Source organism: Equus caballus, chromosome 18, assembly GCF_041296265.1.
Source record: "Equus caballus isolate H_3958 breed thoroughbred chromosome 18, TB-T2T, whole genome shotgun sequence".
In the NCBI taxonomy this organism is placed as follows: Eukaryota; Metazoa; Chordata; class Mammalia; order Perissodactyla; family Equidae; genus Equus; species Equus caballus.
In genome coordinates this window covers 78,755,054-78,778,516 of record NC_091701.1, presented here as the reverse complement: position 1 = coordinate 78,778,516, position 23,463 = coordinate 78,755,054, and the positions used below count along the sequence as shown (strand labels likewise).

The window sequence follows — 23,463 nt, the reverse complement described above, 5'->3', positions numbered from 1 at the left end:
AGTGCCATGCTATTACAAATTTCTGAAGTAATCTCTTATGTTATTATATCGGCTTTATGATATACACATTGGCAAATTGTTTTTTGAGTTTTCACTATGAAACCCAAATTAAAGGATATTGGACATTTTGGTCCAGTCCAACTAGTTTTATTCTTAACCAAACATCATCTGTATCAGTGGTTCTCAAGCTTAAGTGTGAGAAGCTTGTTAAAAATGAAAGCCGCGGAGTCCCACTCGAGATTCGTGAGAGCGCGGTAGTGATGGAACAGGTAGTTACTTAAACGGCACATAAACTCGCTTCAGGGAATAAGACACGTATGAAAGTCAAGCGAATAAAACATATTGGATCAAAGTTTTCTCTCGGTTTAAACTTTAATGGATCAAAAGGCTACTGTTGATTTGTAAGAAACCCACCAGGTGCGCTAAAGGGCAGACAGACTCTTTCCCCCTTACACTTATTCCCCGGTAGCATTCTTTCAAATACTGCTTAGCAATTCCCAAGAAACAAATCTCCCTGAGAGATCATTGGTCATTTAGGAATCACTGCGTAAGGCTTCTAGTACTTTCTCAAGTTAATTTGCGACAATCTCACTGGATCTTAGCTTCCTTATCTGAAAAATCAAAGGGTTAAACCCAGGTCAGTTGTTCCCAGACTTCAGTGTGGATTGGAGTCACCCGGAGGGCTTGTTAAAACTCGGGATTGCTAGGCCCCACCCCCGGGGTTTCTGATTCCGTTGTCTGGCCGGATTTAGAGTTCTAACAAGTTCCCAGGTGAGGCGGTGAAATGGCCCTCTGGCTCTGAAGGTCTGTAATTCCGGGTTCTGGCAGCTAGGAATCTCCACCAAGAGAGGAGCTTTAACACTCAGCAGAATCTGAGGCTCCATGGACATAAATATGCACTTGTGCGGCCTCAAGACCATTTAAGCAAAAAGGAAAACAATTATAAGATCTGTAAAAATACGTGTATCGTGTGTGTATATATATGTAATCTGAGTGCTGGGATTGTAGGGGGTTTTGGTTTTATCTTAATTTTGCTAAAATGAACACGGATGGAATGGATTATTTTTCTAAGAGTCTAGTGAGACCACTATCTCCCAAAATCAGAGAGAATACTTTTATTAATGCAACCCAAGATTACTTTTTTAGCAATTTTATCATCAGCTTGATTCAAAGTAAGCATTAAAAACTCCTATTTTACATATTAACCCAGCCTTGCCAAGTACAGTTGAATTTTTTTTAAATCTAATTGCAGTTCTTTATATTTATTTCCAATAAATTATATCTTGGCTTTGTCCCAAATTTAAATCCTCATTACCATCTCTTAAAATAAATAATCTTGCTTCACATGATCCACAGATTTGATAAGCAAAACTGGGGTTCATCATAGCCTTTAGCAAGAATGCTGAATAGGGCCGGCCCGAGGCCAAGTGGTTAAGTTCGTGCACTCCACTTCGGCAGCCCAGGGTTTTGCCTGTTTGGATCCTGGATGCGGACAGGGCACCGCTCATCAGGCCACACTGAGGTGGTGTCCCACATGGCACAACCAGAGGAACTCTCAACTAGAATATGCAACTATGTATTGGGGGGCTTTGGGGAGAAGAAGAAAAAAAAAGGAAAAGAAAAAAGATTGGCAACAGTTGTTAGCTCAGGTGCCAATCTTTAAAAAAATTTCTCATCACAAGAAAAAAAAGAATTCTGAACAAACGAAGGCCAAGAAGAGCGCCTGATGGCTTGCCCTAAATGCCTGGCTTAGTCATTCAGAGCCAGTATCAACATACCTTAAATTCAGCCAGCTTAGAGTGTACCTGAACAAACTCACACTTATCCAACATTTCATCACCGTAGTCACAAGACTGATGAGAAAGTGTCCAATTCTTCTGGTGAAATAAAGATGCACTATGTCTGGAATTCCCCTGATGTGTATCATCCTCGTAACTCTATCCTTAAACGAGGAAATTTACAAGATAAAGACCATAATACAATGCCTGATAGCACGGGATCTAAAAAAACGTTTTGCTTAACTGTTTACATTGCTCATCTTACAACATCCAGAAGACATACCCATTCACTCCAGACCTTCCCCTCAGATTTTTCCTGCACACCATTGACGTGCCAATTAATCGTATCGTTTTCATCATTAACTCTTTGCCCCCAAATTTTCAGTCTCTCTTTTTCTTTTATTTGTTTTTTTGAGGAAGATTAGCCCTGAGCTAACATCTGCTGCCAATCCTCCTCTTTTTACTGAGGAAGACCAGCCCCGAGCTAACATCCGTGCCCATCTTCCTCTACTTATACATGGGGCACCTGCCACAGCATGGCTTGATAGGCAGTGGGTAGGTCCGCACCCAGGATCTGAACTGGCAAACCCCGGGGCCGCGGAAGCGAAACGTGCAAACTTAACCGCTGCACCCCCAGGCCAACCCCTCAGTCTCTCTTTTAAATGACATCAACCTGTCAGCTTCGGTATCCTTAACCTTATTAACAGTGTCAATTAGTATTTAATATTACTGCATTTTCTCATATTTTTAATTTGTCAGAGAACAAATAGCATCTATGGCACCTAAAGAATGACTCCAGCTGTTTCATATCCACACATATTTATCCCTTTTCCTGGTTTTACATTAAATGGTTGGAAACTATTAAATGTATTTCTTCTTAATGAAGATACTTTGAACTGTTTTCCTTTTTTACTTTGCGAATTTCAAAACCAGTTTTCTGGCTGCTATTAGGCAACACGAAATTGGATATATACATATATATTTCAATGGATGAATGTATATCTTTCAACCAAATTTAAAAGAATTCCTTTTTGTACAAATAAGTAGAGATATTACACAGTACTCAGGAGAAATGCAAGCAGTTTTTATTCAAACAATGACATGGTTAACTGAGCTCCCATTCTCACCCCAAACAAGAGAAACAATTATGGGTGGTTAATATTTTCATAGCCAGCCCTGATGGTCTAGTGGTTAACATTCAGAGCTCGCCTCGGCTCAGGTTCATATCCCAGTTAGGGAACCACACCACCTATCTTGGCTGTCATACTGTGGTGGCTGCATGTTGCTGTGATGCTGAAAGCTCTGCCACAGGTATGTCAGGGTGACCAAAGCATCACTCATGGTGGACAGGTTTCAGCGGAGCTTCCAGACTAAGACACGGTCACCCATGGTGGACAGGTTTCAGCGGAGCTTCCAGACACACTAGGAAGAAGGACCCGGCCACTCACTTCTGAAAAAACTGGCCATGAAAACCCTTTGCCTAGCAGCAGAGTACTGGCTGATATAGGGCCAGAAGGAGAGAGGATGGCACAAAAAGACGGGGCAGGGTTCTGCTCTGCTGTCCACAGGTCTCCAGGAGTCGGAATCGACTCAACACCACTAACAGTATTTTCACAGTATTTGTACACATTTCTGAGTTTTAATCAGATTTAAGACTATCGGGAAATTTTCATACCAAGTGCATATATTTGAACGTATTAAGTCTTTGAAACAAACTTTCTGTATGTGATTGAAAGACAAATGGCTGGAATCTAAGCTTTATATTTTTAGGCAAGTGTTATCATCTGAAACAGTTTCAGTTTTAACGATACAAACTTTGGTCTCAGTTTTAGGGATATGTATTTAATGATTAAAAATTATCAAACTACCTGGGAAAAAAAAAGCCTTACTGTGCAAGAGAGCATTCCATGCTTTACAGCTGTATGAATAAACATTTTAAGAAAGAAGTTAAAAATTATTGGAAAGAATACACATTCATCAAAATTAGTTCATAAAACAAAAAACCTCTCATTTGCAGAAAGCAGCTATATAGCCCACAAATCTCGTACATTTTTTTCATTTTTATTGAAAGTCATAATTTTTTCTCTTCATTATAGAAATTGCAAACATACAATATAGAGAATGGCATGATGAATACACAAATACCTATAATTAGATGTAACAGCTTCTATTTCACCTTATCTTCTCATATTACTCTTATGCTAAAGAATTTTAAAGAAAATTACAGTAATGATGACATTTAACTCCTAAATACTTTAGTATATATCTCTAAAAGATAAGAACATTTTGCTACATAACCACAATATTGTTAGCATATTCAACAAAATCAACAATAATCTCCTTATACTAGGCTATACCCAATAAAAAGCATTTTTCAAGAAGAAATTACACTTATAAAGAGAGGAATACCATATACCCAAGATACAACCTGGAGGGATTAAATTTAAATACTCAGTAATCTATAATAGTTTCCTGTGGGAGACAAGAAAACAGCTGCCTTCCTCACGAACGATAAGAGAAAAGATTTTTCCCATTAAACCATGAGAGTAGACAATACAAACCCGGAGTTATTCACGATAATGTCTCTCTGTGTATGGGTATAGCAATGGGGTAGACAATTTAGCTTGAAAAGCACATGTTTTTGAAGAATAAAAATTCTTCAATTCTGTAGTTCCTTCTAAAATTGGCTTTACACATCCCTCCTCTCCCAAAAACAGTGAACTTCAGAGCTAAAGCATAAAACATAATAGTTTCTTCACAGCACACAGACCACCCATCACAAAAATTGGACTTCTCAAATTAGGTACTTTTGTTTTAAAGTATGTTAAAGATTTTATAAAACTTCAAAACTTAAAATATATGAACTAGGTTTTTATTACTGAAAACTATACTGACCTTTGTTTAATAGCAGGAATTGCTAAGAGTTTGAAATGTACCAGTTTTCTGATTACGTATGAATGCCGTCAGAACCTGTATGCTCAATATCAACTGACCTATGGCACGTAGGATTTCCAGAGACGCCAACTTTTTTTTATAACAATCTGTTTCTTGTCAGTTTCAGTAATACAGCAAAGATGTTAGACTTTAACAAAACTGCTACTAAACATTCTGTTGTGCGGTGGTAAGTCTTACTTGGGTAGTAAGTAGAAGGTTGATAAGAATAAGGACATTCTTGACCACTGATCGCTATGCTCGTGAAACAGAATGCAGAAGACGTTAACAGCAAAAAAATGATTCATGATTTTCTGTGTCTAAGTAATTTTATGTAGCCTCTTGGAGAGAAAGGAGCAAAACAGAATAATTTTGATAATTTAAAATGGCAGGGAACATTGAATTTAACTACACCTAAAATACATCAGTAGGACTTCTTCCTCCCTCCTCCACAGGAATTAATGTATTTCTCACAGATTTCTGTTAGCTACTTCTATTATCTAAATGTCTACCCATATGAATAAGTGAATGACTCATATCACTGAAATATTTCATAGGATTTTATGATGATATTTCAGGGAAAAATCCATTTTAGCTTCTAGCAGAAAAATCTTTGGGAACTGTGATTAAAATACAGGAAAGTAAGAGTTCCATGAGTGAAAAGGGGTTTAAGAAAAGAGATTTTTAGCGTACCAGAACACTTTTGCAACTTGAATAAATATGTTATGAAATTGCCTTTTTTTTTTTTGAGGAAGATTAGCCCTGAGCTAACATCTGCCAGCAATTCTCCTCTTTTTGCTGAGGAAGACCGGCCCTGAGCTAACATCTGTACCCATCTTCCTCTACTTTATATGTGGGACGCCTACCACAGCATGGCTTGACAAGTGGTGCATAGGTCCACACCCGGGATCCGAACCGGGGAAGCCCCGGCCTTCAAAGTGGAACGTGTGCACTTAACCGCTGCGCCACTGGGCTGGCCCCAAAATTGCTTTTCTTTTTTTGAAGTTTGGCATCTATTAATTGCCTATTTTGTAAATAATTTTAAGACATCCTAGAGAGGTTTACACTACTTAATGATAAATCATAAATGCGACATTTATGGGTATTTGCTAAGACAACTAGCATACAACCAGGAAGTAGAGCCCCCACAAACCACTGCCTCACAGCACCATGCCACGTAAGGTGAGATGGCTTCACGGGCTGTGACCAGTGCAGTTCCACAGAACCCTGCTGCTCAGAAGAGCCCTGTGGTTGGGGTTTAATGCTTTAAGGGCACTCTAGTGAAATTCTTAAAAATTTTATGTTTGAATTTGTGTTTTGTGAGTGAAGTCCAACGGGACCACGGAGCATGCACTGGAGGCTTAAAGCCCACCTCTCTGCCTCCCTGGACAGGTTCTCAGCAACTAGAGCTCCCTGCTCCCTGGTGCCCTGGGCCCCACCTGGCCTCCCTCTCCCCACCCCTGCCCACGACCGCTGCTGCCCTCTGCACAGGGCAATAGGACTGTATTAGCAGGGGAGTCAGTAGGGGAGGCCCACTTTCTGACAGGGTTACCCCTTCAGTGGAGGCCTGGATGCAGGCATGGGCATGGCCGGGGTCCTGCAAGCGGTTTGCTCTGCAGCATCTGAGGCCTGGCAAGGAAGCACTCATCCCTGCCTGGGCTGGCCACTCCACAGCACGTTTGCCAGGTGACTGAGCGGGGCTCTCCTGTCTACCCCTGTGGCAGGTAAGTAACCCGAGAGTGGAGATTTCCATTCCCTCGGGGTCGCTCATCCACTGGAGGTTAAAAGAGCAGACCCATGGGAAGGGAGACTGACTTTGTCCCCAAGCAAAGCCCCACATGTTCATTTTGCACTGGGCCCCACAAATTATGTAGTCAGCCCTGATTGTGCCTCTTACAATAAAAATAAACCCCAAAGACCTTTATAAACATCATAGCATGGACTGTGGGATATCCCTTTTCAAGGGTTTTGTTTGTTTTTAGGAGACTATTATCCTATTTCTCTCAGTTATCAATAGCATAACATACTAATTTAGCCAGTTCTTTTTGTTTAGGGGGCCTTTTCTTTGTTTTAAATTCTTCCTTTAGAGAATAAGATGAAACCAAAAGAAAATCATACTCTGAACAAGTAAAAAAAAAAAAAAAAAAAAAATTGTATCAGCCTGGGCAAATTGCCTTATAAAATAACCTCTCTCAGCTTTAATTTCCCCCTTATATGAGGTGACTGGATTAGAAAATATGCATGGATTCTCTTAAATGTAACACAGTTTTCCAAAGTCTATTGCGACTAAAGTAAATCAAAGCTAATAAATTAACAGATATTTCCGACCTCCACTTAGTTAACTGTCTCCAGGGGGTCCTTAAATTACTACAAAATGTTAATTTTTTAAAACTGCACCACAAAGGAACTAAAATATAAAACACAAACACAGCTCTTAGAGCAAGCATCTCTAAGATGCTTAAGAGTTAAGAGTTCTTAAGTACAAGTCATAGTTACTGTTACTAAAAGGTGCCAGTGACTACCCCCTTATTGACTGCTTAATAGATTCTTATTTCCAGAATTGAGGGTGAGAATTCCTTCCTCCGAAACTTTGGGTCTCCAATATCCTGTAGTCTTCGCCTGGCCCCTGACACGCAAAACAGAGTTTGATAGACAAGGGTATCTCAAGCGGGGTAAAAGGAAGTGAAGAGGTCTGATAATGGTATGTCTCCAGCATTGCTGGATTGGAGTTCAGGCCAGAAGGACCCTCTGGAGTGCCTCTGTGCACACTGTAGAGAAGATTCTTGTGGTTCTGAGTCAACCTGTGACATTAACAATGCATTAGATTTAGATGATCCCAGGGAGGATGGTTCAGTTTTGAGGCTAATCAAGAGATTTGGTCCAGAATTTCCCAAACTTCTGAGGACCCTCCTAAATATCTTCTAAATAAGAAAAATCAGAAACTCAGAACAAACTCACAGTTGTACTTCAATCCAAAATTTCATCTTGGGTTTGAAACCAGATGAATCTCTGATCATGGAGAGAACAAGATGACATTTATCTCAGTGGGATCACCATGCTACAGAATTGCCCTATTGTTCGATCTGCATTTTCCAAAATTATATAATTCCCACAGGGCACCACTCAGATAGAAATATGCCAGTGCCCAATTCTTGTGATTAAATCCTGTATTGGGAAAGATGAAAAACTCAAAGAAACAGACATAAATTTTATACACACGTTAAGAAAGGTTGTCATGGCAACTTTGCTTGAAGATATGTATTTTTAAATCTAAGTAAATTTAACATTCGAAACACATTTGCATCTGCCTCAAAGGTTCTCTATCAAGAATTTTTTTTAATTTTCCAATTGCTTCTGAATCTATTTCTCCTTGAAAGCTTAACAAAATCCTATGACTATAATGGCAGCATAGACTTAAGCACACATTTTCAGAAGGCTATGAGAAAAATCCAAAGAGAAAGCCCAATAATGTTAGTCTACTAGGCCCAGGAGCCCTAGGCTGCTCCCTCTACATTTTTAAATTGTGAGCAGGCCATGCCATATAATCTCTACATGGTCCTTTTAAGCTCTAAAAATCAATTATCTATTAGCTAATGACCTTGCAACACAAGCAACAAATCATGAAAGTTGAACACACCTAGTGCTGAGGTATAATTAAACCACAATTCATACAAATGACTGTAATAAATATTGCTCTTTAACCAGGTCCCACTAATTCTTAGCTTTGTTCCTCACTCTGAAAGTTCTCCAGTATTCCTACTCAGCATCAGTGTTGACAGTTTTCCTTGATAAGATACCTAGTTTAATTCTCTCGCTCACCCACTAAAAATAACAAAAATAATGGTTTAACTCCCAACAGTTCCTTGTGCTTCTTCCCCCACTACAGACTACAGCTGAAGCCTTCTGTGTTCTTTGTCACGTAGTCATCTACAAGAGCCTTCCTATGTTCCTTTCAGCCACTAACCTAATAGGTCCTTGATCTGCTTCCAAACCCAGGACCTCGAGAGCTCTAAGTGCTAGAAGGTTCAGCTTTGGGACATAAGACTTTGGGGTTCTCCCTCCTGGGGTGAAGCACAGAAGGGAGAGAACACAGTAACGATGTCATGTCTGTTTCACTGCTGGACCCCCAATGCCTAGCCTAAGATCTGGTACACATTAAGTGCTCAGTAAAAAACTGTTGCCTGACTAAATAGGTCCCATTTCTTTGGATAGGAATGCAAGTGAGGGAGAGGTATAGGAGACAGTCAGTAGAGCAAGAGGGCTGTGCTCTGACAGAGGAAGAGAGGTAAGGGAGTGAGAGAATATGAACTCAGGTGGTTTGGTTCTAAGGCTATGGTCATTCCTAGTCTGGAGAATCTCTGGACCATGCATAGTTTGAGGAACTAGCTAAGACAGATGTTCCCTGAGACTCCTATTTGTCTCTAGATCATGTCAGAGAAAGTGGGCTCTGTTCTATAGAACCATACTTCCATGAATCACTGGTTTTACAGGATAATAGGTGTAACTAGAAAAACGGGTACCTTCATCAAATATATTTGGAACATTCAGTGTTAAATCAAGTTAAAATAGGTTTCCATAAATTAGAACTTCTCAACACTTCCAATATATTAATATGTAAGTATCTGAGAAAGAATATAGTACGGAGAATCTGAGAATGAACATGATCAAGGAACCTTTTTCTCATAGTATCTCACAGGCTAGTGCTCCATGAGACACACTTGGGAAATGATGCTCTCACTAACCTAACAAAAAACTGTGATTCTTAAACATTTAAGGTTTAATGATTATCTAGTGATAAGATATAGAAGGAACAAAGGACTACTTGCTTACCAACTATTTTGGTTGATATTTTGTATAACTGCAGCCTATTATAAATCTATGTTCACACCTAAGAGAGGCATCTCTGAAAAATGTCCACACCTCTTAAATACTTTCAGTAATGGGGTACTTAGCATATCACAAAGTACTATTAGCATTAGAAGCAGTTTGGCTATCTGGAAATGTTTTTCAACTATTAAGTGTCTTCAAGAGTTTACTTTATTCTGCATACACAGAAAACTTCAATGAAGATTTCATTTATTTCTTCAAAAATATTGATTGATTGCCTTTTTGGAGACAGGCACTTTACAACTTTATCTATGATATAGTTACAATAGTGAAGTAACAGTTTCACTCTCTACCATCGTGTCTTAATTAAAACAAGAACTGGCAAGTATTTTAGATATAAATAAATACGTTTGTTTAAATTACCAAACAGGGAATTTCTGACTTATTTGCTCATGGCATTTTATCCATGCTATAACAGGATCCAGTCCCAATCTGTAGAAAGACAGCCACCAAATTGCAAACCAATTAAAAGGGGCGTGGCACTGGAAGAAGGAGTGTCATTTCCTGTCTTTTCTTTATTGCCTGGATGTTTTACAAAATGGCTCCCAGTTCAAATTTTACAATTATCCATTCACTCAGTGTCATAAAATTCTGAAAATCAAACACTAAATGGGTTTCTACTTAAAAGTCTTTCCCCCCCAAAAAAGTCTATTCCCTGAAGCCCTTACAAAAATGAAGTAACAAAGGAAAATGTTTAAAATTCTTTAAGAGAAAAGTAGACCATATGGTTATGATTGCAACTGGTAAAAAATATAAAAATACACGTATGTGTTGGGCCAGCCCAGTGGTGTAGTGGTTAAGTTCGTGTGCTCTGCTTCAGCAGCCCAGGGTTCAAGGGTTCAGATCCTGGGTGCGGACCTACACACCACTCATCAAGCCATGCTGTGGCGGTGTCCCACATCCAAAATAGAGGAAGACTGGCACAGATGTTAGCTCAGGGCCAATCTTCCTCAAGTGAAAAGAGGAAGACTGGCAACAGATGTTAGCTCAGGGCCAATCTTCCTGACCAAAAAAAATATATGTGTGTGTGTGTGTAAACAGAAAAAATTTACACAGTTGTACAAATGTGGTGAGTTGGCAATATTAGTTTTCTTTTTTAAGATGTTTTTAATACCACTGTTACATTACTCTTTTAAGTATTTTCTTTAGCTATTATGCAGTACCTCATTTGAAATTATTGCTTGATTCCCTCTTAAATAGAACAAAATACGCCAATAAATCCCACTGAAGAGTCTACGATAATCTGAAGTTTAGATCTTTTACTTACTGTTTCTTAGCCAGTATTTGCCTATCTTCATTTACAGTATTTCTTCTAGCAGGAATGAAAAACTATTTTAGTTTGTCACTGGACCTACTGTTAATGCTGTAACGACTGAATGAGATAGGTCCGTACAGTATTTGGTTTCTAACAAAGCCCCAGGCCCGTGTCCTGCTTTCAGCTAACGGCTACTGGCAGCTCCGTCTCCCCCTTTATCAGCGCAGGGCCCTGGCGAGGGCTCGAGGCCACACTGTGCTGCCTGCTCTGGCTGCGCTGGTTCCTCCGACTTCTGTAGTAACAGTAACTGCTTTGTTGTCATACCCCCCCAACTCCTCCCCTTCTACCTTAATCACTGGTCTTAGTAACTTAGGAAACAGGCATAGGACTGGCTAAGAAGAAAAATAAGGTCACTAGTATCAATTTGCTGACATTATTAAATCTGCCCTTGAAAACAGTGTCCATTTCTCTCACAGCTACTAAACTACTCCTTGATGTCACTGTGTGTCCTCAGTTTTACACGCTCAGTAGAATTCTGTTTGATTAAGCAGTTTTCAACATGTCAACATAACCACACGTGAAAAAAGCAGACTTTATAGGTTAACAGTGCTTTATATGGGTCTGGAGAGAAACAAAGATGTCTGCAGGGATGAATCTTCATCTGTTTTCTCCAGAGTCCAAACATAACAACAAAGATGCTTAAGATCTCCTCCTAAAAGTTGAAACCCCATCCCAACTTGAACTTAACTATACCAAAGATTCTTCTTAGGATAGAGAAGTAACTTCATTTCTTAAATGCTGACTTTAACACCCAGATTGTTCTATGACTTTAGCAACTTAGATGCTAAATATACACCAAATACATAACTGTTTTGATAAAATGAATGGAGAAGTGAGGTCATTTTTAAAGTTGAAAAGAATAACAGGAATATATGAGAAGGGAAAGAGAGAAAAAGTAAGAATGACAAAAATCTGTGCTTACATTCTGAGTAAGAAAAGTACTAAATTTCCAGTTGTAGAAAACACTATTGGTTCCTAATATATTAAATGAAGAAAACATTATGTATAATACATCTGTAAAAATTATATGTGGATAAAAAAAGAGAGTAGAAGGCTCTACCTCAGGAGCTTAACATCAGCTAATTTCAAGTAGTGGGACTAAAGGGGACTGAGTTTGCCATTTTTGTGTTTCCGTATTTCCTAGATTTTTCAACAATAAGCCTATATAATTTTCATAATAAAAATAGGACATTTTGTTTTTAAGGTGCAAACTGTTTTAAGATAAAGAAAACAAATAAATAAATTTTGACACAGAGTCTATAAAACAAAGAGAATCTATTTATATAAAGAAATGGCACTGCACATTTGTGGGCCAGATGAACAGCATGTGAGCTCTTCATTTTTCCCAAACACACGCACAGAATTAACTTGCCTTCAATTTTATTAGCACGAAGTGTGGAAGAGCCTTTTCATTCCATAAAAAATGTGTTGTGCTGATGTTTTTAACAATAAACTTCTGAGCTATCAAAAAGAATGCAGATCAAAACCAGTGAAGAAAGTTTTAAGAAAACCAAAAAGCTGTAAAACTCCTGCTCGAGTCCTGCTTCGAACCGTCAGTGACACTGAGGCTACTAAACTTCCAGTTGCTGGACTGACAAAGGGGCACTAAGAACAACAGGGAACGAACGGATAACTTAGTTTACACATGATAACAGTACTTTTGTTTTTTAAAAATTCTCTAGAAGATGATTTATTTTTAATGTTTAAGTTGGTCATGTAACTATGGATAAAACGTTCTTATTTAGCTGATTCTTCCATCCCGTTTTCCTTGATTCCAATCATTACTGACAATTATACACTGCCTCATTTATTGGCAATATGCCCCCTCCCCCACTCTGCCTCAGCTGCTGTTTCTCCTTGGTCATTGCTGATCAGGGCTCACTTGCTTTAAAATCCCACTTATCTCATCTGATTTTACTGACACTTGGTTTACACATCAATTGCTCACTCTAACCTTCCACTGCCAGTTTCCAATTAAGGTACCTGGATAACAAAGGAAGATGCTCTATAAACACAAACCATAAAAAATGACAGGTGAGAGGGGATACATTTAACAATGTGCCTTTTTAGAAACAACAACAAGATGCTAGGAACTAAAGAATACATTTCACTTAAAGTTTAAGGACTTAAATTATTCCATAAATTAAACATTTTTGTCAGAAGTAAAGGCTGCATCTAATTATTTAAATTCTATGTTAACCACTCGCAACTAGGTCCAAAACGTCAGCTATCTGACCACAAACAGCATAAATTAACTCAATTAATAAGTAGGGTACATTCACAAAACTAAAATGACAGGTGAAATTCAGCAGTGCCAGAAATAAGCCCACTTGCAACAACATGCGCCATTCTCCTTCCTCTTCTCTGTAGCCGCACTTGGCACACTTCCTTCAAGTGTCTGTAAAACACAATTCTTCAACAAGAGCGTAACTGAAAAAGGTGGACTAAGCTACAATGCTATCAATAAAAAGAGTATTAAAATATAAACCTTATCAGTACTCAAGTGTAAATCTTGAAAGATATTTAAAATATTTTTGAAATAGCCCCAGTATTTCTTTGCTTACTAGCAAGAGTCACCTTTTTCTAAGTTTATTAGCTATTTTCTCCTGTAAAGGCTGTTTATTCATGTCTTTTGTCCATTTATCTACTGTATGTTTTTTTACCAATTTGCAGGAGTTCTTTAAATATAATATGGATATTATCCCTTTCTGTCATATATTTTGCAAATATTTTCACCCATCTTTGTTTTCTTTTTGTTTTTTTAATTTGGTTTTGGTTTTTGATTAGGGCGCTCTCATTTTTTTAATAAGTTCATTATGTTTAGTATATGACAATAATAAATAATAAATTTAGGAATTCTGTTTCCTCCACAAATGATCATTAGTAGAGTAATATAGTGCTGCTAAGATTTCCAGCAAACAGGACCGACAAGCCTCAATCTTAGTTTGTCACTTAGGAGGGGTACTTCAAAACACATTAAAAAACAACTGTATTATTTTCCAAATGATTCAGAGCTGTTCAAAATGATGAGTCTTGTATAAGCCATGAAATGAACACTATTGTCTGGAAAGGCATAAAAATAGCAAACACAAGGCAGGTTACCCAATAAAGTACTCAAATCTAATAACAATGACTAAACAAAGTAATTTACAGTGAGAAAAATTAAAATATTAATCCAAGAAACAAAATTATGGGAAGTCCTTTTGTTTCCCTTTAAGGTGATTTATTGGAAATAGGTAAAGGAGTTAGAACTATGTTTCTCTTTTATGAATATTCTGAAAACGTGATTCACCAAATTCTGCAAAATAACTTCTCTCTTCAAGAATATTAATTTTAGAAATCAAACTAAGCAAAAGAATACAAAGACAATGGCATAGAAAGTGATAAAACAAAAACTAAAAGTAGAAAGCGTCCCATTAAAATAATCACTATATTGATGTAATAAGTATAAATGTATATCACACATTAAGAAAATCTGATATACAAAAATCCAAATTTACATAATTAAGTACTAACAGGTGTTCATATTACACAATGATACTTGGTTTATAAAAGGAGTAAACACAGATTTTCTAAATGGTCATGTTCTTCAACAAAGCTAAGCACATAAGATTTTAACATCTCTTTGAGACAGTGATCCAAGCTTCTTCCTTGGAGGACGTTACCAGTTCATACTTAGTTTCAATAACTTGGCCCTCCACAGAAAGCAGGTGCAGTCTCCTCACCAATACACTCAGAAGTACTGTGGTCACCATATACGCACACCTAGTGAGGAAGAAAGTTGACTGGTTACTAAAGATTAGCAATTATACTTTAATTATATGGATGGCTCATTCTCATCAACAGTGATCATCAAAATTGTAAGTCCAAAGTCTGGCATCTTTCCTTTCACTTCACTTTCCCCATCATCTCACCTCAACTCCGGGCACTCCTGTGTGCCTGAGAATCCAAGCAAGGAGAAAGTTTTCATGACCGATTCATCATCAAACCGCTCTGGATCAAACCTAAAAAGAAGATTTGGGGCCAATCACAACAGAGCTCCACTGGCATTTTACATATTTCCACTATAGGAACACAGGCATATAATAAACTTTAAAAACTACTGACAACAGAAACTGCTGTCACATTATATTCGAATTTCACCTATTATTATGTTCCCAAATTACTGAACATATCGTCTCTTTCTGCTTATTTTATTATTTCTAAACAATTTATGCAAAATACATTTCTCTGGAATCAGCAAGGAATGAAACCATAACACAGTTTTACATCTTTTTGTGAGATATAAGGATAAATCATATAAAATCACATAATGAATACTTAAATTTAAGTGTTCAAAATATCTGTTACATGAGGTCATCTGACCAATGTGAGGCATTTTACATTGTCTCTTCAATTAAAATTTGTTTCTTAAAATTGAAGACACTAGACTCAAAATTATATTCATCAATTACATTACACCCAGACTTATTAACGAGCCAGGGTAACGAAGAGGCTAAGAAGGGTTTTTTATTGTGCAGAGTTCCACACTGTAAAAAGTCACTGTGGAAACGGATATTTTACACAAAACAACCCACTCACCACGGAGCATAAAAATTCCTCTCAAAAACAAATGTTTTTAAAAGATCGAAACTCTATCATGAAGGAAAAAAAAAAGGAAGAATTCTGCTTTCATTTTCTTTAAAAAAAGTGTAAACTACCTTTCAACTTTTGGAATATACTATATTTATATAAAGAGTCCATAGAAAAATGTTATCAAATGTAATCACCTTTTCCTTTCATAAACTATCTTGAAAATTGAGACTCTTGAAGATACCTTGTATTTTCACATTAAAAGAGAGTCAAAATTGATTTTTCCAATTTTTATAAAATACCTTACAATTTTAAGGGTTAAAAATAAAATAAAAACCAAAATAAAAGACAGATCATTTAATCTCAAATATTGAGGCATTTTTTTCTTTCTTTTTATTTTTCAGCTTTCTTTAAGTATAACTGACAAATAAAACTGTAACATATTTAAAATGTACAATATGATGATTTGATATACATACACCTTATGAAAGGATTTCCACCCTCAAGTTAACACATCCATCACATTACATAGTTACCATTTTTTTGGTGAGAACACTTAATTTCTACTCTCTCAGCAAATTTCTATTATACAATATAGTATTACCAACCATAGTCACCACGTTATACATTAGATCCTCAAACCTTATCCACCTTATAAGTGAAAGTTTGTACCCTTTTACAGCCCCGTTTCCCCCACCACCGACCCTCCCAGCACCTGACAATGACGATTCTACTCTGTTGCTGTGTTTGATTTTTTTTTTTTAATGTTACACATATAAATGATACCCTGCAACATTTGTCTTTCTCTGGCTGGCTCATTTCACTTAGCATAATGCCCTCCAGGTTCATCTGTGTTGTGCAAATGGCAGGATTTCCTTCTTTTTAGGGGATGAATAATATTCCAGCATGTATATATACATGTCTTCTTTATCCATTCATCTGCTGACAGACACTTAGGTTGTTTCCATACTTGTAAATAATACTGCAATAAACATGGGAGTACAGAAGTCTCTTTGAGACAATGATTTCGTTTCCTTTGGATATATATATATACACTCAGAAGTGGCATTGATGGATCATACACTAGTTCTATTTCTAAGTTTTTGAGGAACCTCTATACTATTTTCCACAGTGGCTGTACCATTTACATTCACACCAACAGTGTATGAGGGTTCCCTTTTACCCACATCCTTACCAGCTCTTGTTATCTCTTTGTCTTTCTTGATAACAGACATCCTAACAGGTGTGAGGTGATCTCTCACTGCAGTTTTGAACTGCATTTCTCTGATCAGTGATGTTGAGCACCTTTTCATCTACCTGTTGGCCATTTGTCTATCTTCTTTGGAAAAATGTCCTTTGCTCATTTTTTAATTGGGTTATTTCTTTTTTGCTATATTGAGTTATCTGAGTTCCTTATATATTTTGGGTATTAACCTTGTATCAGGTTGGTGGTTTGCAAACATTTTCTCCCATTCCATAGGTTGCCTTTTCATTTTGCGGACAGTTTTCTTTGCTGCACAGAAGCTTTTTAGTTTGACGTAGTCCCACTTGTTTATTTTGACTCTTGTTGCCTTTGCTTTTGATGTCAAATCCAAAAAATCATTGCAAGACCTCTATGAAGGATCTTACCCCATAAGTTTTCTTCTAGGAGCTTTAGGGTTTCAGGTCTTACATTCACATCTTATTCCATTTTGAGTTGATTTTTGTTCATGGTATGTAAGATAGAGGTCCAGCTTCACTCTTTCCCATGTGAACAGCCAGTTTTCCGAGCACCATTTATGGAAGAGACTATCCTTCCCCATTGCATATTCTTGCCTCCTTTGTTGAAAATTAACTGACCACATATGCATGGATTTATCTCTCAGCTCTTCATTCTATGTGTCTATGTGTCTCTGATCTATTTGTGTGTTTCTATGCCAGTACCATACTGTTTTGATTATTCTAGCTTTGTAATATAGTTTGAAATCAGGAAGTGTGATGCTTCCACCTTTGTTCTTCTTTCTCAAGACTGCTTTGCTATTCTGCGTCTTTTGTGATTGCATATGGATTTAAGGATTATTTCTGTGAAAAGTGATATTGAGATCTTGATAAGGATTGTATTGAACCTGTAAATCGCTTTGGCTAGGAAGAACATTTTAACAATATTAACTCTTCTAATCCATGAACATAGATTATATTTCCATTTACATAAGTGACATTTAATATTTTCATCAATATTGTATAGTTTTCAGTGTAGAGATCTTTCACCTCCTTGGCTGTAGTTATTCCTAAGTATTTTATTCTTTTTGATGCTATTGTAAACAGGATGGTTGTGTTAATTTTTCTGATACTTTGTTGTTAGTGTATAGAAATGCAACTGATTTTTGTATTATTGATTCTGTATCATGCAACTTTACTGAATTCATTTATTAGTACCAACAGGTTTTGGTGGAATCTTTAGGGTTCTATATGTAATACATGTCATCTGCAAATAGAGACAATTTTACTTCTTCCTTTCTGATTTAGATGCCTTTTATTTCTTTTTCTTGCCTAACTGCTCTGGCTAAGACAGCCAATACTATGTTGAATGAGAGTGGTGAGACCGGATATCTGTCCTGTTCCTGATGCTAAAGGAAAAGCTTTCAGCATTTCACCATTGAGTATGATGTTAGCTGTATGCTTGTCATATATGGCCTTTATTATGCTGAGGCATGTTCCTTCTATATTTAGCATGAAAGGATGTTTAATTTTGTCAAACACTTTTTCTGCACTTACTGAGATGATCATAGGACTTTTATTCTTCCTTTTGTTGATGTGGTATATCACATTTATTGATTTGCATATGTTGAACCATCCTAGGATTTATCCCAGGAGTAAATTCCACCAGATCCTGGTGTATGATCCTTTTAATGTACCATTGAATTTGGTTTGTCAATATTTTGTTGAGGATTTTTGCATCTATGTTCATTAGGGATATTGGCCTGTAGTTTTATTTTCTTGTAGTATCCTTGTCTGGCTTTAGTATAGGGTAATGCTGGCCTCATAAATGAGTTTGGAAATGTTCTCTCCTCTTCTATTTTTGGAAGTTTAAGAAGTTTAAGAAGGATTGGTATTAATTCTGCTGTAAATGTTTGGTAGAATTCACCAGGGAAGCTATCTGGTCTCGAATTTTCCTTTGTTGGGACGTTTCTGATTACTGATTTGATCTCCTTACTAGTAACTGGTCTGTTGAGATTTTCTATCTCTTCATGATTCAATCTTGGTAGGTTTTGTTTCTAGTAATTTATCCATTTCTAGGTTATATAATTTGTTGGCTAATAATTTTTCATAGTAATTTTTTATGATCCTTAGTATTTATATGTTATCAGTTATAATGTTTCTTTTTTCATTTTACAACTTTGAGCCTTCATTATTTTTTTTCTTAGTCTAGCTAAAGGTTTGTCAATTTTGCTTATCTTTTCAAAAAACCAGTTCTTAGTTTCACTGATCTATTCTACTGTCTTTCTAGTCTCTATTTCATTTATTTCCACTCTGATCTTTGTCATTGTCTTCCTTTTACTGACTTTTTGGCTCTGTTCTTCCTTTTCTAATTCATTGCTTTTGCAGTGCTTTTGCAAGAACTGCTTTTGCTACATCTTGTAAGTTTTGGTATGTTGTGCTCTCATTTTCACTTGTCTTGAGATATTTTTTGATTTCTCGTTTGATTTCTTCTTGGACCCACTGGTTCTTCACTAGCAAGTTGTTTAATCTCCCAATATCTGTGAATTTTCCAGTTTTCCTTTTTTGAAGAAGAAGAAGACTAGCCCTGAGCTAACTGCTGCCAATCCTCCTCTTTTCACTGAGGAAGACTGGCCCTGAGTTAACATCCATGCCCATCTTCCTCTACTTTATATGTGGGACGCCTGCCACAGCACAGCGTGCTAAGCAGTGCCATGTCCGCAGCCAGGATCCGAACCAGCGAACCCCAGGCTGCCGAAGCGGAACGTGCACACTTAACAACTGCACCACCGGGCCGGCCCCTCCAGTTTTCTTCTTGTAATTGACTTCCCATTTCATACTGGATTTTTTTTTTTACTCAATAAAAAAAACAATTTTTTCCCCAAGATTTTTAAACATGTAATCAAAAAAAGAATTTGGCATTTTAAAAGTTAGGTTTACAAACTTGACACACTCTTAATAGTAGTAATTATCTATTTATACATTGTTTAAGAAAATAAGGTCTATGAAGACATCAACAAAATATTTAAGAGTTCATTATAAGCTACAGCACTTTGCGATAGGTATCCAGTTTGAATGTAACAAACCACTGTGAGCAAATACATAAAAATATTAAATACAATTCTCTGGAAATATACATGATACCTACAGCTGTTTGTTCAGTGAGATTCTTCCTCGGTTTTTTTTCCTCCTTGTGGTCAGAAAGATAGTTGATATTATTTCAATCTTCTTAAAGTTATTAAGACTTGTTCTGTGGCCTAACACGACACATCCTGTAGAACGTTCCATGTACCCGTGAGAAGAATGTGTATTGTGCTGCTGCTGGACAGGATGTTCTGCCTGTGTCTGTTAGTTCCATCTGATCTAACGTGTGGTTAAAATACAATGTTCCCTTATTGACTTTCTGTCTGGATGCTCTACCCATTGTCGAAAGCGGGGTATCGAAACCCCTTACTATTACTGTATTGTTATCTATTTCTCCCTTCAGATCTATTAATATATGCTTTATTAATTTAGGCATTCCAATGTTAGGTGCATAAATATGTACAAGTGTTATATCCTCTTGATGAACTGACCTCTTTATCACTATCTTTATCACTATCACTGTCACTAAGGATCTTCTTTATATCATTACAGCTTTTGGCTTGACATCTATTTTGTCTCATGTAAGTACACCTACCCCTACTTTATTCTGGTTTCCGTTTGTGTGGAACGGCTTTTTCCATCCCTTCACTCTCAGCCTGTGTGTGTCCTTATAGCTGAAGTCTCTTGGAGACAGCATATAGTAAGGTCTTGTTATACTATCCATTCAGCCACTCTGTGTCTTTGATTAGAGAATTTAGTCCATATACACTTAAAGAAATTATTGATAGGTATGGATGTACTAATGCCATTTTGTTTCTAGCAATGTATAGTTCCTTTATTCCTTTCTTCCTCTTTTGCTCTCTTCTTCTGTGATTTCATGATCTTATGTAGTGAGATGCTGTGATTCCTTCCTCTTTATATTTTGTGTTATTTACTATAGATTTTTCCTTTGTGGTTACCAGGAGGATTACATAAAACATATTATAGTTATAACTGTTTATTTAAAGCTGATAATTTAAGTTCAAACACATACAAAAGCTCTACATTCTCATATTCTCTCCTGATATTCTATGTTTCTGACGTCACATTTTATATCTTTTTATATTGTGTACTATTAATAAATTATTATAGTTTTAGTTATTTTTAATAGTTTTGTCTTTTAACCTTTATACTACAGTTAAAAGTGATTTACCCATGACCACTACAATATTATTCATGTTAACTATATATTTACCTTTACCAATGAACTTTATGCTTTCATATGTTTTCATGTTACTAAGTAGCATCCTTTTGTTTCAGCTTGAAGAACTCCCTTTAACATTTTAGCTTTTCTTTGTCTAGAAAATTCTCTCTCTCCTTCAGTTCTAAAGGACAATTCTGCCATGTAGAGTATTTTTGCATGGCAATTTTTTTTGTTTCAGCCCTTTGAATATATCATCCCACTCCCTTCTGGCGTGCAAAGTTTACCCTGAAAAATCTGCTGATTGTGTCATGGGGGTTCCCTGGTATATAACATGTTGCTTTTCTCTTGTTGCTTTTAAGATTCTCTCTTTGTCTTTAACTTCTGACAACCTAATTATAATGTGTCTCGGTGTGGGTCTCTCTAATTCACCTTTTTTGTACTCTTCAGGCTTCTTGAATCTGCATGTCTGTTTCTTCTCCCAGGTAGGGAAGTTTTCAGCCATTATTTCTTTGAGTAAGCTTTCTCTACCCCTTTCTCTCTCTCTTCTCCTTCTCAGACAAGCATAATGTGTATATTGGTCTGCATCATGGTGCCCCTTAGTCCCTTAAGTTATCTTCACTCTTTTTCATTTTTTTTCTTTTTGCTCCTCTGATTGGATGAACTCCACTGCCCTGTCTTCAAGTTTACTGATCCTTTCTTCTGCTTCATCTAGTCTGCTTTGAACCCCTCTACTGAATTCTTCAGTTCAGTTAATGTATCCTTCAGCTCTGTGATTTCTGTTTGGTACTTTTTTATATTTTCTATCCCTTTATTGAAATTCTCACTTTGTTCATACACTGCACTCTTGACCTCTGTGAGCATCTTTATGATTGTTACGTTGAATTTTCCATTGGGTAAATCACTTATCTCCATTTCATTACTATCAGTTTCTGGAGAGTTACCTTGCTTTATTGTTTGGAACATATTCCCTCATTTCTTAATTTTTTGTGACTCCTTGTGTTGGTTTCTTCATATTAGATACAACAGTCACCTCTTCTAGTCTTGAGAGCAGTCTTGTGTAGATGAATCTTATTAATTAGCCTAGCCCAGGCCCCTGGTTGCCTCTCAAACCTTTGTGACTGTCCAAGCTGCTGTCTTTGTTCACAGAGGCTTCCAGCAGTTGAAGGTACGCCCAGGTGTGTTGCTGTCCACAGGGAGAGGACCACAGTCAGCACTTAGAGGCAGGTTGATTAGAAGACGGACTATCCAGGCACAAGCTGAGAAAGTATGTAGTTAAATTCCTTCCAAGGACAAACTGGGAGACAAGTGTTCTTGTCTGTTCCCTCTGTGCGGAGCCCAGGTGTACAGCCACAGGGGGTGCTCCTGCACTCATTTCAAAACTGTTTCTTTGTTTGCTATATAGTCTTGTGGGCTCATAAATGCAAGTCCTGCAGGCTGTGACAGCTAGGGGAGGGGGCCCATCCCTCAGTGGTAGCCATAAAAACTGAACTGCGGGGCTGGCCCCGTGGCCGAGTGGTTAAGTTCACACGCTCCGCTGCAGGTGGCCCAGTGTTTCGTTGGTTCAAATCCTGGGCGCGGACACGGCACTGCTCATCAAACCACGCTGAGGCAGCGTCCCACATGCCACAACTAGAAGGACCCACAACGAAGAATATACAACTATGCACCGGGGGGCTTTGGGGAGAAAAAAGGAAAAAATAAAATCTTTAAAAAAAAAAAAAAAAAAAACTGAACTGCTAGATGTATGGACAAGCTCCTTCCTGAGAGGTATAGGCAAGTTGGCTTTATTAACGGTGCAAGTTGGAAGGAGAAGGTAGGAGAAGTGTCCACCAGCTATTTCAGGCTCCAGGGAAAATCACAGTCAGCACCTGGTGTGTGGTCATTAGAGGCCAGACCCTCAGCCAGCAGCTTGTGAGGTATGCAGTCAAACCCCTTCCAGAGAAAGACTAGAAGATGGGCATTTCTGCCTGCTCCCTCTGTACTGAACTTTGGGGGCTAGCCACAGGAAGTACCTGCTTGCTCGTTAACAATAGCTTCTTTGTTTGCTCTAGTTCTGTGGAACTTATGAATGCAAGACCCTCTGGCTATCAGAGCTAGGTGATTTGGGACACATCCCTCAGATGGCAGCCATAAAAGTTGGGGCACTACATGTGTGCACAAGGGAGATGTCAAAATCAAGCTGACAACTTGATTTTATTGTTGGAGTCAAGGGAGGAGGTGGGGGACGTGCCCACTGGTTCCCCCAGCTCCAGAGGCATCACAGCCAGTAACTAGGTGAGCGCTAATTAGAGGCTGGACCCTCAGGCAGCAGCTCATAAAGTATGCAGTCAACCTCCTTCCAGGGAAAGACTGGGAGGTGGGTGTTTTTCTGCACTGAGCCACTGTAGAAAAGCCACAGGGAGCACTCACGCTCCCACAATGCTCCCATTAAGAGCTGCTTCTTTGTTGGCTACAATGCTGTAGGACTCATGAACGCAAGCCCCGATGGCTTTCAGAGCTAAGTGTTTTGGAAGCCC

The 23,463-nt window shown here is 37.7% G+C and overlaps 1 protein-coding gene across 7 annotated transcripts in view; it reads right to left on the bottom strand.

Annotated features, from left to right (window-relative positions):
• Nucleotides 1–13,652: 13,652 nt before the first annotated feature.
• Nucleotides 13,653–23,463, bottom strand: part of CYP20A1 (cytochrome P450 family 20 subfamily A member 1) — a 55,344-nt gene continuing 45,533 nt past the window's right edge. For all 7 annotated transcript variants that reach the window (XM_023622446.2, XM_070241691.1, XM_070241692.1 and 4 more), the window contains 2 exons: nucleotides 14,826–14,915; nucleotides 13,653–14,676 (listed from right to left, as the gene is read on the bottom strand). In XM_023622446.2, the coding sequence (XP_023478214.1) occupies nucleotides 14,526–14,676; nucleotides 14,826–14,915 (241 nt within the window). In that variant the 3' untranslated portion in view covers nucleotides 13,653–14,525. The remainder of the gene's footprint in view (nucleotides 14,677–14,825; nucleotides 14,916–23,463) is intronic.